The sequence below is a fragment of the Lissotriton helveticus genome, chromosome 7 (genome assembly GCF_964261635.1).
Source record: "Lissotriton helveticus chromosome 7, aLisHel1.1, whole genome shotgun sequence".
Classification (NCBI taxonomy): Eukaryota; Metazoa; Chordata; class Amphibia; order Caudata; family Salamandridae; genus Lissotriton; species Lissotriton helveticus.
Window position 1 is genome coordinate 25,864,213 of NC_136068.1, and position 18,449 is coordinate 25,882,661.

At 49.7% G+C, this 18,449-nt stretch overlaps 1 protein-coding gene across 1 annotated transcript in view; it reads left to right on the forward strand.

The window, feature by feature from the left end:
* Window positions 1-18,449, forward strand: part of LOC144768898 (cell adhesion molecule CEACAM6-like) — a 45,701-nt gene that overhangs the window by 12,637 nt on the left and 14,615 nt on the right. The window contains exons 2-3 of the mRNA XM_078652911.1: window positions 3,602-3,874; window positions 3,961-4,225. Of these exons, the coding sequence (XP_078509037.1) occupies window positions 3,602-3,874; window positions 3,961-4,225 (538 nt within the window). The remainder of the gene's footprint in view (window positions 1-3,601; window positions 3,875-3,960; window positions 4,226-18,449) is intronic.

Sequence of the window (18,449 nt, forward strand, 5' to 3'; positions counted from 1 at the left end):
ATGAATCAAACATACTGGTGTGGCCTCAGTCTTTGCGTGCACTTATTGTCTCAGCGGATGTGTGTGCTGTGTAGTCGCTTAACACCTAAGCGTCCACCTCCTCCCCATTGACCTTCACCCTCTGCTGGTACTTAGCAGTTTTAGATGGTAAGGGCGTCACTGGGACCATCTCTCTATCCCCAAGTGAAACCAGGGTCAGGCCTGTCCACTCCCCTTCCCTATCTAGGGGCAGCTGTACCCCAAGCGCTACACTAGCCACCCCGGGACTCTTGCCACCTGTGGGGGCTGGGGTTCGTTTGCGACACTGGGCATCTCCCTTGTAGTGTCCAACCTCCCTGCATTCATAGCACCGGACAATGTTTGGCTGCTGACTCTTGTCAGGGTAAGTGGGCTTTGGGGAACTGGAATGAGGTGGGGTACCTACTCCTCTCCCAAACTGTCTAGTTTTTGGGCCTCGTGAGAACTCCTTCTTTTTATCTCCCCCCTCTTTCTTCTGGGGGACGCCCTGTCCGCCTTTCGGACCATCTCCCCCGAGGCCCTTGTGTGACACCCGGGTGCTAACCTAAGTATCCGCCTCCTCCGCAATCTCCCGGGGATCATTCAGCTTGCGGTCCACCAGATGTTGGCGCAGCTCCGGAAAACACTTATCCAAGAGGTGCTCTCTCAAAAATAAATTATACAGGCCCTCATAGTCATGCAACTTTCTGCCACGCACCCAACCATCAAGAGCTTTACAGGCATAATCAAAGAAATCCACCCAATTCTGCGTGGACAGCTTATGGCTGTCACAGAACTTTTGGCGGTACCTTTCGGGGTTGAGACCAAACTTTTTAAGGAGCGCCTCCTTCATGGGGGAATATCTGAACTGATCTGCCTTATCGAGATACAGGAGGGTGTCCCTGACATTGGGAGGTATGTACCGATACAGGCCACCTACCCAGTGTTTCTCGGGCACTCCATGGGCTGTCAAGGCCACTTCATACGCCTCCAACCACTTGGCGATGTCATCGCCCTGAGTAGAGGTCGCTATCACCTCCTTGGGTAACCAAAATCTAGGCTCGTGTTGAGATCCTGGTACGCTGCCACCATTGGGACTTGCTGGCGCACTCAATTGCAAAGCTCTCAGCTCCAACTCCTTAAGCTGAAGCTCGTGCGACAACTTCCTCTCTTCCAAACCTAATCTTTCTCTCTCCCTCTCGTGCTCTAACTTGGCATGCTCCCACTTCAATTGCCTCTCCTCCCTCCTGTCCTCATATTCCTGTGACGACGTACTCCTTCTAGACCCACTACTACTTGTCCTGGAACGTCTTCCTGGCAACACATTTTCAGACACATCAATGTTTAGTAGGTCTAGTTCTCCTGAAGCATCCGCCTCCTCTTGTGTGACCTGCCCCTCCTGTTCCCCATCCCCTCTCCCCTCTGGATGGGCCCTTACCCATGCCCTCAAAGCAGTACGGAGCTCCTCCTTTGCGGCTCTCCGCCCAACCGGCACCCCCATCCCCTGACAAAATTCCCTTAACTGCACCACTGTATACTCTTCAAGGTTGGCCAGCTGGAACTCCATTTTGACAGGTGGGGACCCAGACAAATTAAAGGAAAAGCACTAGAACGTAGGTAACAGGTTTAGGTCACAACAGGTCTCTACACACTCAGGTTAGACAGTGGGGGTCAATTGTGTAGGCTTGCACGCATGATAGGTGTCTAGTCTAATTGCAGCGCACTCTGTCCCACTGGAGGGTGCTGTATAGTCACAGGTCCTGATCCCACCGCTCAGCACCAAATGTAGGAACTGGGTTCACCAGGTTTCCGGGGGTAGCCTGGCTCGAGCGGGTAGGCACCCGAAGCTTAGGTGTTAAGCGACTACACAGCACACACATCCACTGAGACAATAAGTGCACGCAAAGACTGAGGCCACACCAGTATGTTTGATTCAAATAAATAGTTTTATCTAAGATCAAGATCAGAGCAATCAAGCATCACAGTAGTAGTAACTCATTACCTTTCCTTAAGAGCGCATATTCTTCATTGCTCAGCCATAAATACATAAATACATAAATATTAAATAGTAAATAACTGTAGGCTGGGCATCACTTAGCAATGAACATTTCCTGGCTGCAGGAATCAGCAGGACATTACATGAGATAAAAAACATTTCATTAATCAGGGTGAACCCTTGCAGCAACTACTTTGCATAAAACTGAACACCACCTTTTTCAAGGCTAAACATCTCATCACTGGCCAGGCAATATCTCCTTAGGTAGGAAAGACCTTTCTTTAAGCTTAGAACAGTTACTTAGCAGAGGAAAAAACTTTCCATTAGGCAAAGGGAACCCAGCATCAGGTACAAACATGTGCATTTCATTAAACATAGAAGCTGGGCTCAGGCTTATAGAACATTTCCTTGTGGCCACTAATACCCCTTCACTTAACCAGGCCACAGTAGCAACCACTACACCCCAATAAGGGGTTAACTCTTCTGGTGGGGTAGTCACTAGAGCCTCCCTGGGGGCTATCCAGTCTCCAACGGGGCTCAAGACAGTCATCCCCAGGTGAGGGGCTAACTCGGGGCCTCCTCCGGGCCTAACGTCCTCCTCCCCAGGGGGGGTTTACCTGTTTTCTTCGACTCCGACAGGAGCCCTTGCATCGGTGTCCGGCGGGCTGGCAGAGGGGGAAGGGCTCGCTCTGACTCCCGAGCCCCTCTCACAGGTATTATCGGTCTCACCAGGGATCAGGATGATGCGGGGAGGCCTGCCCGGCTCCGGCGCTCTTCCGAGGCCTCCCCACAGCCCCAACGTGGTTCTGGGCTTCCTCAGTGCGCCTCGCGGGCCCTGGGCGAATCAGGTCGTGGCCCTGTGGGGGTGTGGAGCTGGCCGCCAATGACAGCGCGGCCGGCTAGAGGCTCGATTTCCTGGCCAATGGCGGGCAGAACTGGCGGACTCTGAGCCCCCGAGCCAATCCGAGGCACGCTTGACGGGGGCTTGACCAATCAGTGTGTGGCAGGGCCGTGGCCCGGGACCCAGCCGTCGGCCCCTGTCACGGGATGTGGCTCACGGCTTCCAGGCCTAGTCGGACCCAGTACAGTCTGTCAGGGATTCTGGCGGCCCTCTCCTGTCACCGAGGGCCGCCGCGGGGACACAGTCAATGGCGCTGGCGCCGCGGTCGCGGGTTTCAGCTCCCTCAGGCGCCTCAGGTGGTCGCGAGCAGCTCTGGGCTGGGCGGTGAGTTTTACTACTACTAAACTGAGACAAAATCCTAACTTTACGACTTCCGGTATTCATAAAAGGCATTGAGTAGTAGTAAAGTTAGGAGTCCTAACTTTTCTACTACTAAATGCCTCCTGTGAATACCAAAAGTAGTAAGTTCATGATTTTATCTCAGTTTAGTCGTATCACTGTGGACAAGGGATTTTGTGTTTCAATTACGAATGGGCCATTCGAATTACGAATCGTGGTTACCCTATTTTGGAGATCATGTCACCATTAATATAAACTTAAAACCTATTTGAAATTGTGGGAAATACACTGGCAGAGTTTTGTCCTCCCCTTGTTCTTTACCAGTCCACTGCTGACAATATAATCCTGTCTCTTTTTTTTGGTTGCAGAGCCGGTGACTAAACCCACAGTTACTTCTGAGCCCGCACAGCTGGTGAAGACGGGTCCTGCGGTGATAACCTGCAACACCTCGAGCGTGGCTGTCACAATCGTCTGGTCCTTTAATAGCACTTCGGCTGTACCTGGAAATATCATTCCGTCTCCAGATAACAGTACCCTGAGCATCGCCAACGTGTCCCGAAAGGATTCTGGGATCTACCAGTGCGTGGCCATGAACCCCGTCAGCAGCAGTGCCAGTGACCCCCAGACTCTGATAGTTGCCTGTAAGTAATCTGAGAGTCCTCTCTACCATCTACCATCCCTTTCTTTGGTAAAGACACTCACATACCCTCTCTGTGTTCCCTGACAGATGGGCCGGAGGACGTGAAGATTGGTCCAACTGGCTCTCACTGGTTACAGGTGGGGGATAAACTCTCTTTATTCTGCACTGCAGAGTCCTTCCCATCACCGCAGTACCAGTGGCGTCTCTATGATACTGATCTAAAGAGACCTGGTAACACATACATCATTGAAAAGGTGTCTTGTCAAGATAATGGGAACTACACATGTATGGCTGACAACACAGTCACCGGCCTCTCTGCACAGGCTTCTGTCGCTGTAACTGTAAATGGTAAGTACGCAATGAATTAATAGACTCCAAGCCTCCTTATTCCAGGTTTAAACCATTTCTGAAATTGGAGATATGAATTTAGCATCTTTCAACTTCCTTCCTCCTTCATAGTCTATGTCTTCTCCATTTTCTGATTTACTGCAATGTCTCGTTCCTCTAAGTGCCCTTCTTCTCTCCCTTCTCACTTTACTTCATTCCTTCTTCAGTTGTTACTTTGCCCTGATTCACACAATGCTCTGAGAAGGATAGCTCCATCCCAGTTCTTCAAAACAGGACATCTGGTTAAGATCTCAATGTATCTGTCATTTGTGTCATAGGGGTGTGGAGCGATGCGGTCGCATGGGCACCGGCGGGCCGAGCTCTCTCCCCGGGAGGGAGAGGCAGGCTGAGGCGTAGCCTGAGCGAGGGGTGCTGGGGCCTGGTGGCAGCGGAACCCCTTGGAACGATTGTTCCGAGCTGCTGTGGAAATGTGCTGGGTGGAGAGGGGTGACGGCGTGACGCACAGGGCCCACAGACCTGCCGGCAAGGCAGCATCCAAGGGCCTGGTGCCACCCGACCTCTTCCGTTCGGGTCAGACCACTGGGGGGCATGAGCTGCCATGGCAGCTCGGCCTTCGCTCTGCTGGGTAGGGTGAATGACCACCACCATGCGGCAGGCCCTCCCTCGAGTCGGACGGTCCATGCGGGGTGGAAGCTCTTTGCTTGAAACAACACCCGAGGCTGGCCAAGCAGTCCATCCCTAAACGGACCGAGAGTGCCCAATCGATCAGAGTACCGCCGGGCATCCCCTGGCAGGCCACCCTGTGCAGGGGTATGCTGTCTTAGCATCCCCTGCCTGCCTGCTGCCGGGGCAAGCAGACTCAGAGAAAAAGGACCATCGGCAAGGGGCTGAGAGGCAGGTGCGTACCCGGGCCCCTTGGGGCCCCAGCGGGCGGGCCCCGGTACTGCCTTCCCCCTCTCAGCATGGCCCGACCTCACGGAAGTCTGAATGAGCAAACTCTGAGAAAATGGACCATCGGCAAGGGGCTAAGAGGCAGGTGTGTACCCGGGCCCATGGGGGCCCCGGTGGGCCGGCCCCAGTACTGGCTTCCCCCTCTCAGCATGGTCAGACCTCACGGAGGTCTGCCTGAGCAAACCCATAGAAAAAGGACCATCGGCAAGGGGCTGAGAGACAGGGGCATACCCGGGCCCCTGGGGGCCCCGCAGGTGGGCCCTGGTACTGCCTTCCCCCTCTCAGCATGGCCGGACCTCACGGAGGTCTGCCTGAGCAAACTCGGAGAAAAAGGACCATCGGCAAGGGGCTGAGAGGCAGGTGCGTACCCGGGCCCCTGGGGGCCCCGGAGGGCGAGTCCTGGTACTGCCTTCCCCCTCTCAGCATGGCTGGACCTCACGGAGGTCTGCCTGAGCAAACTCGGAGAAAAAGGACCATCGGCAAGGGGCTCTGAGGCAGGTGCGTACCCGGGCCCCTGGGAGCCCGGGTGGGCGGGCCCCGGTACTGGCTTCCCCCTCTCAGCAGGGCCGGATCTCACAGAGGTCTGCCTGAGCAAACTCGGAGAAAAAGGACCATCAGCAAGGGGATGAGAGGCAGGTGCGTACCCAGGCCCCTGGGAGCCTCGGCGGGCAGGCCCAGGTGCTGCCTTCCCCTGTTTCAGAATCGCCTCACGGAGGTCTGACTGAGCCTCTCCCTAGTAATCCGGACGAGAATTACCCCCTTTCTTGTAATCCGTGCACTAGAGGTGACAGAGGGGACACAAGGCGCGAAAGTATCCGACCAAATGGCAACTCATCGGAACTTCCAGGGAAGCTCGGCCATCTGGTCGCTCCATAGGAAAGCATTGGGTGAGACCAGATGGCCGAAGGGATAGGTGCGACCAGATGGCTGAGGGGATAGGTGCGACCAGATGGCCGGGCACGAAAGGGAAGCCAACTGGTCGCTCTGTGCGCAGATAGCGCGAGCGGGCACCGGGGCTTGGGTGACCGGAGGCCCAGGGCCCCAGCCCTGGAGGCTGCGAGGGGGACCCGACAGGCCCTCCGACCCAGGGCCTGTGGACATCCGGAAAAGCCGGGGAGGCCTGCCCGGGACCGATGGACCCCGTCCTGGGCCTTTGGCGGCGTGGCAGCCCAGGGGGACAGGGCCCAGGGCCGGAGCACCCGACCCGGGGCCCGGCGTGGCCCCTGGACCCAGCCGGGGCTCCCAGGTCCGGAGGCGCAGGGGAAGCCACCCGGGCCTGCCGGACACCAGGGCTCCCAGGCGCAGGGGCCCCGGGACCCTGCCCATCAGTGGGAGTCTCCCCCGAGCCCGCCGGAACCCATCCAGGGCAGCCTGCCACGCGGCAGCCCCAGGGACGGACCCAGGGCTGGGGCGGCATCCTGGCCCATCCAGCTGCCGGCTGAGGCTAGGCCGAGAGGGGTCCCAGAGTACCCTGCCCCTAGTAATCCGGAGGAAGGCTACCCCTTTTTCTGGGAACCCACGCGCACAGAGTGATAGAGGGGACCGAGGGAGCGAACGTGCCTGACCTCCTGGAGCCCTGGCTGGGATCGGGGAGGCGAATGGCACCTCATCGGGACTTCCAGGGAAGGTCGCCCCATTGGAAAGCATTGCGTGCGACCAGATGGCCGAGGGGAGAGGTGCGACTAGATGGCCGGGACCAAAAGGACTCCCATCTGCCTGCACAAGGCCTTTCCGGTAGGGCTCCCACCTGCCCACGCAGGGCTCGGGGGCTCGGGGGCTCGGGGGCTCGGGGGCTCGGCTTCCCGGGGGCTCGGAGACCCCGGCTGCTGGGCCTCAGGCACAGGTGGGACTGCCGGGGCTCTCGGACCCGGATACCCGGTGAGGACTGACAGGGACCCATGGAGCCCATCCCGGGTACTTTGCTATGCCGCGGGCCGGAGGAGGGAGCCCCGGATGCCTGGGAGGTGTTGGCCGGGCATAGCTTATCTGGTCCCCGGCAGGGAACTGCCAGCCCAGGGAGGGGTGTCCAGGCATACCCTGCCCATAGTAATCCGGAGGAAGGCTACCCCTCTTTCTGGGAAACCACACGCACCAAGTGACAGAGGGTACCCAGGGCACGAACGTGCCCGACCTCCTGGAGCCCTGGCTGAGATCAAGGAGGCAAATGGCACCTCATTGGGACTTCCAGGGAAGACCGGCCATCTGGTCACTCCATTGGAAAGCATTGCGTGCGTCCAGATGGCCGAGGGGAAAGGTGCGACCAGATGGCCCAGACCGAAAGGACTCCCAGCTTACCACCCCGAGCCTTCGCGGTAGGGCTTCTGCCTGCCCACGCAGGGCTCGGGGACCCTGGCTGGGCCTCAGGCACGAAGAGGACCACCGGAGCTCTTGGGCCCGGGGAAGACTGCCCGGGACCGATGGAGCCTGTCCGGGGGCACTTTGCAATGCCGTTGGCCTGGAGATGGGAGCCCGGACGCCTGGGGGAGGACTGCCCGGGACCCATGGGGCCCGTCCCGGGGCACTTTGCCATTGCCGTTGGCCTGGAGATGGGAGCCCCGGACATCCGGGGGAGGACTGCCCGGGACCCGTGGAGCACGTCCAGGGGCACTTTGCCGTGCCGTTGGCCTGGAGATGGGAGCCCCCGGACGCCCGTGGGAGGATTGCCCAGGACCCGTGGAGCCCATTTCAGGGCACTTTGCCATGCCGTTGGCCTGGAGATGGGAGCCCTGGCCGCCTGGGGGCATATCCCATCTGGTCCCCGGAAGAGAACAGCCAGCCCGGGAGGAGTGTCCGGGCATACCCTCTCCCTAGTAATCCGGAGGAGGCTACCCCTCTTTCTTGGAACCCAAGCGCACCGAGTGACGGAGGGGATCCAGGGTGCGGAGGCGCTCGACCTCCTGGACCCCTCGCTGGGGTCGGGGAGGCAAATGGCACCTCATCGGGACTTCCAGGGAAGCTCGGCCATAGGTCGCCCTTATTGAAAAGCATTGCGTGCGACCAGATGGCCAAGGGGAAAGGTGCGACCAGATGGCCGGGATCGAAAGGACTCCCAGCTTCCCACCCGAGCCTTTGCGGTAGGGCTCCTGCCTGCCCACGCAGGACTCGGGGGCTCGGGAAACCCGGCTGGGCCTCAGGCACGGGGAGGACCACCAGAGCGCTTGGGCCCGCACACCCGGGGGAGGACTGCCCGGGACCCGTGGAGCCTGTCCCGGGGCACTTTGCCATGCCGTTGACCTGGGGATAGGAGCCCTGGATGCCCGGGGCATATCCCATCTGGTCCCCGGAAGAGAACAGCCAGCCCGGGAGGAGTGTCCGGGCATACCCTGTCCCTAGTAATCCGGAGGAGGCTATCCCTCTTTCTTGGAACCCGCGCGCACTGAGTGACAGAGGTGACCCAGGGTGCGGAGGCGCCGGACCTCCTGGAGCCCTCGCTGGGATCGGGGAGGCAAATGTCACCTCATCGGGACTTCCAGGGAAGACCGGCCATAGGTAAGCATTGGGTGCGACCAGATGCCCGAGGGGAAAGGTGCGACCAGAAGGCTGGGACCAAAAGAACTCCCAGCTGCCCACCCGAGCCTTCACGGGAGGGCTCCCGCCCCGCCTGCCCTTGTAGGGCTCCGGGGCTGCAGGGCTCGGAGGCTGCAGGGCTCAGGGGCTGCAGGGCTCCAGGGCTGCAGGGCTGCAGGGCTTCAGGGCTCCGGGGCTGCAGGGCTTCAGGGCTCCGGGGCTGCAGGGATCCGGGGCTCCAGGGCTCCGGGGCGTCCGGGCTCAGGGGCTGCAGGGCTGCAGGGCTTCCGGGCTCCGGGGGCTGCAGGGCTCCAGGGCTCCAGGGCTCCAGGGCTCCGGGGCTGCAGGGCTCAGGGGCTGCAGGGCTCGGAGGCTGCAGGGCTCGGGGGCTGCAGGGCTCCAGGGCTGCAGGGCTGCAGGGCTTAAGGACTCCGGGGCTGCAGGGCTCCGGGGCTCCAGGGCTCGGGGCTGCAGAGCTCAGGGGCTGCAGGGCTCGGGGGCTGCAGGGCTCCAGGGCTCCAGGGCTTCAGGGCTTCAGGGCTCCGGGGCTCCAGGGCTTCAGGGCTTCAGGGCTCCGGGGCTGCAGGGTTTGTGTTTTTAGGTTTTAAAGATGTATATACATTATAGTGTTAAACTATAGTTGTTACATATTTATGGAAATTTAGTTTATGTTGATTCACTATGATTGCTTTTGTCTCATTTGTAGCGGGTAAGAGTTACAAAGCTTTGGGGAGATGTATGGAAAAGAACAACCCGTGACTACCAGCTGATTAGTGGAATATAGCAACCTCACTGGGCTGTAAAGGGTAATTAAGTCCTGGATCAAAATAGAATTTCTTTTGTGGATACCTTTATGTACAAGGCATAAAGTCTTAAAATGAGTTATCTTGTCCACGGGGAGCCAGTGCATGGCCACCAGTGCTGACCTTGCAGATAGGTACTTGGGTATTTTTAAGACGATACATGCTGCAGCATTTGGACAACCTGCATTCTTTTCAAGATTGACTTAGGGCTTCCAAGGTATAAGGAGTTTCTATAGTCCAGCCGAGAAATCACCAGGCCTCGTACGACCACTCTGCGAGTTGGGGCTGGTAGCCATCTCTGAAGTCTTCCTAGAGTACGAAGTTAACCGAAACAAGCTTTTTTTTTACCTGGGTTTTCATTGTCAGTTTTCAACCTATGTTTTGGGGGTAGGATGTCTACCCAGGGCAGCTGGCTAGTTCATTTCCATCCACCTAGTGGGATGTGACCCACTAACATCACCTCTGTTTTCAAGCTGCTAGCTACAATTCAGTCTACTACGTGTTTGAAACAGTAGTTAAGAAGAAAAGAGGTCTATTCTGTTTGATCAGAAAGGCTAATAATAATTTACGTGTCATTCTCAAAGGAGATTGATGTAATATCATAGGATTTTATAATCTCTTCTAGAGGGGCGACACATAAATTGAATAGGGTGGAAATCAGGAATGAGCCCTGTATAACACCGCACTTGAGGGAAAAATTGTTAGATTGCCTATCTTTAACCTGTATTTGAAAGGTGTAATTGTGAAGAATAGAGGTAAGCCATTTCAGAGCTGTGCTCCCAATGCCATCTTCAACTAGCCTTCTGATCAGTGTCGGGTGCAGTACCATGTAAAATGTGGCACTTAGATTAAATAAGATTATTTGGCGGTGCCACCCATGTCTAAAATTGCCCTAATTTCTCCGGTAGCAGCTGGGAGGGCGGTCTTCGATAATGCTCCCTGTTCTAAAGACTGTTTGGTTGGAGTGAGGTATTCCGTTGGACTCTAGGAATAAAGAAAGAAGTTTGTTTATAAATATCTCCAGGATTTTACCTAGACCTGGTAAAAGTGAGTTTAGCTCTCACATAATAATGAGTCAGCCATTGTTTTTTTTCAAAAGGGTTCTCACTGTGGCGTGCTTCCACATTGGTGGGACTTCACCGGTTTTTAATGACTGATTGAACATATTAGTCAACATGGTGATAACTGGCTATCCTCCCTTGGACCTTGTGCCAGGGGGGGCGGATCCTGAAGGGAGCCTGATTTGAGAGATGACAGAATGGCTTGAGTATCTTCAATGGTCATCTCAGGGATGTGTTCATCTTTTCATCCCCCTGTTCTAGGGGTATGATAGTTTCTTCATGTTCTCCTAGAGTATGGAGAATAGTATTTATCATTCTTTTCTAGGAAGAAATTGGCCAATTAGTTGCAGTGTGGTTCTGAGGGGGGTGTCAGAATTTGTGTCTGTGGAATGCATTAAACTATTCACCAAGATTGTATAGCTCTTTTGCAGAGTTTGACGCATTTTGTATTTTGTTAGCAAAGTAATTGACTCCTGCTTCCCTGATAGCATAGTAGTACATCTTAATAGCTTTTTTATAGTTATTTTTGCTTGAGCATTCATAGTTTTTTCTCCGTACTCCATACTCTTTCTTTTCTTTCTTTTTGTTCTTAAAGCTCATTTGCTTTCCCTCCTGTGCATATAGATATGTGTTGTTTCACAGGCACCTGGAGATTAGCGGCATTCAGGATCCATGCTTTAAAACTATTGCATCTTTTAGTTATGTCTCCGGCCATTACAGGAATCGACTTGGATAGCGTATTTTCCCATTCTTTTATAATCAATGATGCCCAGTTGTGACAAACTCTAGGAGTGGTATGCACCTCTGGTGTGAGGCTGAGTTTAGCCTGCTGAAACAGAATCCTTCTATGGTCAGAGCATATAATGTCTAAGGGGTTTATCAATGATTAAATCAGGTAAAAGATGGGATTGAGTAAATGCCCTTGATAATGAGTAGGACCATTGACTCGCACTGTTAGTTGAACTGCCACAGGGATCATTAGGAAGTTACTAGGAGGCAAGATGGCGCCCGCACGGCTGGACGTGTCGGACGTGTGAGCTGATCTCTCTCGCTGACCCACAGGTCTATGGCCCGGGATAGCTATCGGCGGTGCGAGATAAATTTTGAGAACGCTGTTTTTTTGACGTAGTGATATAAACTTGGAACTTGGAACGGAAAGGAACGCAAGTAGCTTTTTACCTTTCCAGTGGATTTTGGAGAATATTGTAAAGTGCGACGAGGAGGAGAACGTTGATGCTGAAAGTGGTTACAGCATTGGCGAGACTCCGCCGAGCCTGGTGGGCGGTAACTCACACAGGTGCTGCAGCTTGGCTTCGCTGTGAACGCTGTGAACGCCGCTTCACTGGAGATTGTGTTGAGAGAGGAGTCACAGGAGTTTCTGGCGTTATGGCCCCGAAAGGCACACGCAAAAAACGAGACCAGGAGGAAAATACTACCGTGACTGCATGTGGAGGTGAGAAAGACTCGAGTGGGGCTCTTGCAAAAAAAAACGGGGGCAGGGGCAGTTTCTGAAATTCCTGGCACAGTTAAACAAACAATTTCTACCCTGTTTTTGGCGGCAGAGGAAAAAAAAACAAAAGGAAGCGGCGCGCAGTTCACAATCAGTATCACAATTGAAAAACTATACGGGAGAACCCACCACGTCGGTATTAAAGGAGGCAATGCTGAACGATAAGTCACAAGAGCAAGTATCAATATTTGCGCCACAAAATGGTACCTTACCACTTGGTGTTTCAGCCGTAAATGAAAGCATTGGTCCCACCATGACAGATGGTGAGTTTAGCTCCGGATTATTGGAGAATAACGCTATAGATCCTCCTGATGGCTTAATCACAGTAGAAAAAGGCTTGGCTGCAAAGTTGGATACAGTTTCTGCTAATGAGGAAGAATCAGTGGATTTTTACTCGGTATCAGAAAACTCAACCTCATCATGTGAAGACTTGGTCACACAGTACTCTAAGCAAATGCGTATGGAGGAAGTTGAGAGTAAGGCTGATGATGATGAAGTTGGTGAATACACAGAAGATAGCCCGATTACCGTGAGGGGTGAAGGGGATATGTCTATGACAGAGGGGGCCGTCGGAGGGTATCAAGAAGGCCTGACGGATAACATTACTTTAGCCACGATATATCAGACAATTTTGAGCCATATGGACAAAACTGAGCAAGAAAGTCATAAAATTCAAAATTCTTGTCGAAAACTTCAAAGTTCTATCCGGAGACTGGCAAAGTCACAGTCTGACTTTGGGGAAAGATTTACTGAGGTTGAAACCAGAGTATCTAACATTGAGGACGAACTGGTAAAACAGAAAGTAGTCACTGAAACTTTAAGTGCTAATAAAGAGGACTTACTATGGAAAATGGCCAATTTTGAAAATCGCGCTCGGCGCAATAATTTAAGACTAATGCAAATCCCTGAAGGTAAAGAAGGGCAGGATTCACGTAAGTTTATAGTGGAACTGTTCCAGAAGGCATTCCCGGATTTGAATAAATGGGACTGGGCGTGAGAGATTGAGCGCGCCCATAGATATCCGTTCAATATCCAACTTCGATCTGGGAAAAATGCCACCAAACCCAGACCTTTTCTTGTGACCTTCAACAGTTTTCGTGCCAGAGAAGATATATATATATGCATACTCGACCAAACAGTAAAAGCATGGGTGAAGGGTTTACTTTTTTTGCAATACCAGACTACAGTAAATATACAATGGATACTCGCTGGCAGCTGCGACAGCTGGTGAATCAATTTCAAACAAAGGGTGCACAAGCCTATATTATGAACCCGGCTAAACTCAAAGTGACTTATAAAGAGAATACTCGGTTCTTCACTATTGTTGTGGCCGCAAAGGAATATTTGCAGTTTATAAAGGACTGTTGGACTTTTAGACTTGTCAAATCGGGTTAAACTGGATCACCTACTTGTATGAAAATTTGCTAAGTGAATGACACTATGGCCACTTTAGTATTTATATTTTTTTTTTCCTCTTAGCTTATTATGATTTTTTTATGCTGTCTGAGTATTGAAGGTTGATGGGGAAAAAAAAACAAAAAAAAAACGAAAGCTAAGATGAATATGTAGAATGATCTTGTGTTTAGACCTGTGGGAAAACGACAGAGGGAGCAGGAAGCTCGCTACCATCAACAGGACCGCGAGTCCAACAGCCTCGGTAAAGGGGTGTGGGTGTGGAGGGGTGGGGGGGATCCTGGAGGGGGTGTGGGGGGTAAGTGGGGGGTAGGTGGTGGGCACATGGGTTAAAGGGGGGAAAACCACGCTTGTATCAGGTGACAAAAACGAAAAGAAGATATATTTTTGGTACAGAGCTAGTAATTCCAGGTCTGTAATTAAGTTAGGACACATTTTTTTCATTAGAATTAACGTTGGTCGAAGGAGGTGGAAATCAATATCTTATGTCCCGAAATATTAAAATTTGCTCTTTCAACTTATCTGGCCTTAATAATATTAATAAAAGGAAGTGAATAGCCACTGAAATACGCTTTATTCAACCAGATATCCTTTGTCTACAAGAGACACATTTACCGTGGGATAAACGGATGCTTATAGCAGACTTAGGATATATATTAATTGCCGCTTCTCAACAAACCAAATTGACTAGAGGGGCAATGATTCTCGCTAAACCACGCTTCTGTACTCTAGTTCGCAGCTTGACGGACAAGTGGGGCAGATGGGCAATATCGGAATTAAAGTCTGTGGGTGGTCAATTCACAATATGTTCAATTTATGGATCTAATATGGATGAGGGGGAAGTCTTAGAATGGTTGAATGGTGAACTTGCGAATTAGAGATCTCCTGTAATCTTGTGTGGGGATTTTAATATCAATTTAAGCACTAGGGAGCTAGCTGCTGGTCTGGAGAATTATAACGGTCGTAAACCACGTGTTTTTAAAGCCTTATATAACTTGGTTACAGATCATGGCTTGATAGATATCTGGAGTAAAAATCACCCGACACTTCCAGGATATACTTATTACTCATCTCCACACAAGAAATTTGTTCGTTTGGATTATTTTTTAATTTCTACATCTATCCATTCTGGGACAAAGATACAGTTATTCCCTAGGGTATCATCGGACCACTCCCCAATTTTAATTGAATGTCCAATAGTAAAAGAGACAAATCGATCTCTGATTTTTCCCGTACCATAGAAAGCTGTGTTTAGATGAACAGTATAGAGCTTATATGCTTAAATGGATACCAGAATTTATTAATGATAACGCGAATTTGGCCAGCATTGAGATAATATGGGATACATTCAAGGACTGTTTTAGAGGGGAGATGCTGAGTTATGGGCTATATTATCAAAATAAATTACGTTCTCAAATGCGAGATCTTTATAACTCTTTAAGGATTGCGGAAGAAGATTTGATTAAGGAAATCGGTAAGAGGGATAACTTATTGAATGTTTCTGAGGGAAAAGTTGCACGATGCCGGACTAATATTACTGCGGTATGGAGTGAGGAAATAGCGCGGAAATATTTAGTAAATAGAAGACACACTCATGAGTATGGGGAGTCTATCGGTCGATCTCTAGCATTGAGATTAAAAATGAACGAGACCTCCCATTTAATTCCCAAGCTACAAGATCAGAACGGTATGGTTCAAGAGGAACCAGGGAAAATACTTGATATTTTTCAGCAGTTCTACGCGGAACTATATACTCACCAGCCAAATATAGAAGCTGGCTCTGCATGGGAAGATGGTATTGTTAATAAATTAACAGTAAGTGAGAAAGAATTTTTAGACAGTCCCTTTTCCATGGAAGAACTGGAGGTGGCAGTAAAAAATATACCGAATGGAAAGGCGGCAGGCCCAGATTTTATTCCTGGTGAAGTATATAAGTTCTTTTTTGAACAATTGAAAAATATCATGCTGGAGATCATTAGAATGGCACAAATGGGGAAAGGTTCAAAAATTATCGAAGGTCCCAAGTCGGTGGACAAGGAAAGATATGTCCTATTTTGATGTTGGTCTTATGGGCATGGTCTTAAACCCTCATGATGTTACATTTGTGATTAGAACAATTTTCTAAAAAGGTCAACGATTTAAAGATTTTTTATTTCGGTTCAACTAGAACGGATGTAAATTTCGCGGGAAAGGCAAATGTACAAAGATGTGTGATTAGTTGTCAATTCCATACAAAAGTTATGCACTATGGTCTCTAGTATAGACACAGAAAATGGCAGATTCTACGCAGTTGCTTTAGATACCTATTAGCAAGTATTGCGAATACAATTATTCAACACATTATATAAATTAATGCTTATCAACACAATTGTTTGGTAACGATATTTAAATTTTATTACACTTCATTCAGTTCACAATTTCTGCTAAAAACAATAAATTAAAAACATTTAGCAAATAAACATGATCATCACTATGATGTTAAAATATATATATATATGTGCAAACAAAGAATCAAAATGTCGACGCGGCATTTCGGCTTTCTTTTCTACACCTTCTTCAGGACTGATTCTAGACAATTAAAATTTTAAAAACACAAAATTACCAAACAATTTTTGTACATCTGTATATTATCACATTTCACTTGCCCTATTCTTTACATCATTACTCATCTTTTAACTCAACATGTGTATATGTCTACATTTTCTGTTTACATTTTCTTTAATGTTCAAGGACATACTTTTATTAATTATTGCACACTTTATTTGCCTTTCCACTGGGGATATATCTGATACTAGACCAGTTCCCATACTACCAACACCAAAAGAATACGCTCTCTCTTAGCTTGCATGCGTACCTTTTTATTCCAGATGGAGTTATTGCCCATGTGGAAGGAAATCGCTGATTAGCGGAGAGTCCTCTATGAATATGGACGTTAGTAGGTCGCAAATTGCTAGAAATTATATGCAAAATTGCGTTGTCTCTAAAATGGGGATATAAGTTCATATCAGTAGCTGATTCATTTTGCTAGTCCCGCTCAAGCTTCATTAGGCGATCAATCTCATTGGTACATACCTTATGGAAGAGGGGTACCATCAATTTTCTCTAGGTTTTGATTACCCTATTCCTATGTCATAAGGAACATGTTTTCACTTTATGTACCTGTTAGTATAAAGAGATAATGCACAGGGTTGTTTTCAGTCGTTTTTCGCCCTGTTATTTGGTTCTGGATTAATTCTTTTATGATAAGTAAGTTACCTTTGTATAGGCTGTGGAGTTACCGCTTTTTCGCTGCCAGAAGGAGCCACCGTTTTATATATAGGTATTCGGCACTATTCTTTCTGCGAAATTAAAATTAATGTCCCTTTTAATTCGTTGAATATAGAAAACTGATGCTTTGGTCACGGTCTACATTGTACGTGAAAATATATTTTGGGTTAAACTCACCATGGGTGCCGGGTGCACGGTTACAGAAATCCAAACCCTTTATCAATTAGGTCGGCATCTGTAAGAAACACGATCCCTGTGTTTGGGAATGGCCTCATCAGGTTGTTGTTCCCTGTAAGGGTGTTAGTACCATTAATTTATTGCCAATTATTTTACATTTTTTATATAAAAAAACAATTTGACTGGTTCTTTAAGGGTAATTTAATTCTTGATTCTCTACTAAGGGTTTATTAGTGCCATAATTACCCTTCTATTTTTTATTTTTTAGACTTAGACTAATTTCACTTGTTCTTATCATTACCCAATGCCCTATCTTTGGTATTTAATCTTCACTTTTTACAGTTGGACTATTTTACACCACCCAGTCTTAGATTTTGCCAATGAGCTATCCTTGGTATTTGTATGAAATATTGTATGTTCCCTTTAACTCGTTTCTCTTAATAATTATAAAGCACTACGTTCACTCCTAAATTGCTTTGAATTCTCAAGACCCTGTCTTCGTCATAGTTTCTAAGGAGGCCGAAATACCCTCGTTTTAATAAAAGTGTCACAGTATCTATCTATTTTACTCACCAAAATTACTGCTTACGGCCTCCCTGCTCCTTTCTTTCTGGCAGCTAGTTCTTGTTTCCTCCGCACGGCATTCACTGGAAATGCCCACCGAGCGGTGTTTGCTACCTAAATAGTAGACGCCGGATAATTGGTCACCTTTTTCCTCTCGTGTGATTGGGCCTATTGTGTGTGTTTGTTCGGTTACTATGGATATTGCCGCTTTTCAAGGCTGGCTCCAATTGGCCTGACCTGGTTATCAGGGCTAAACTTATTGGTTACGTCAATTTCACGTATTCCCGGAAGGACATGTTCTGTTCTTGGCTATGTAAATTAAAGCCATGAGTTAATTTATTATATCTGTGCCCAGGATATTGACAAAAATAGCACATACTTGTTTCGCTCGTGTGTTATTACTGCATGCAATATATTCGTGATTGCTATCGCGCTGTTGTTACTGCCGATTCTTGGGGTTTTGCTCCTATTGGCTGATATTCATTACCCACCTACGCCTATTGGTCAAAACCACGAACGCGTTTCCATGGGAACGTTCTCTTTTGTTGTTATTGCCACTTGCGATTTTTTGGGGTTTGCTCCTATTGGTTAATACATAATCCTAACCTTAGCCTATTGGTTAAACAGGGAACGCATTACCATGGGAAGGTGTTGTCTGCGTGCCGCGTTTTGAATATATATACAAGCGTGTCTTATCACGTTCTTAGGCGCTATATTCCCTATCCGATTCCTAATAGACTTGCGATTAAAAAGATACCACAGTGGAACACTCCTATTGGTTAATACATAATCCTAACCTTAGCCTATTGGTTAAACAGGGAACGCATTACCATGGGAAGGTGTTGTCTGCGTGCCGCGTTTTGAATATATATACAAGCGTGTCTTATCACGTTCTTAGGCGCTATATTCCCTATCCGATTCCTAATAGCCTTGCGATTAAAAAGATACTACAGTGGAACACTCCAAGATTCTGTA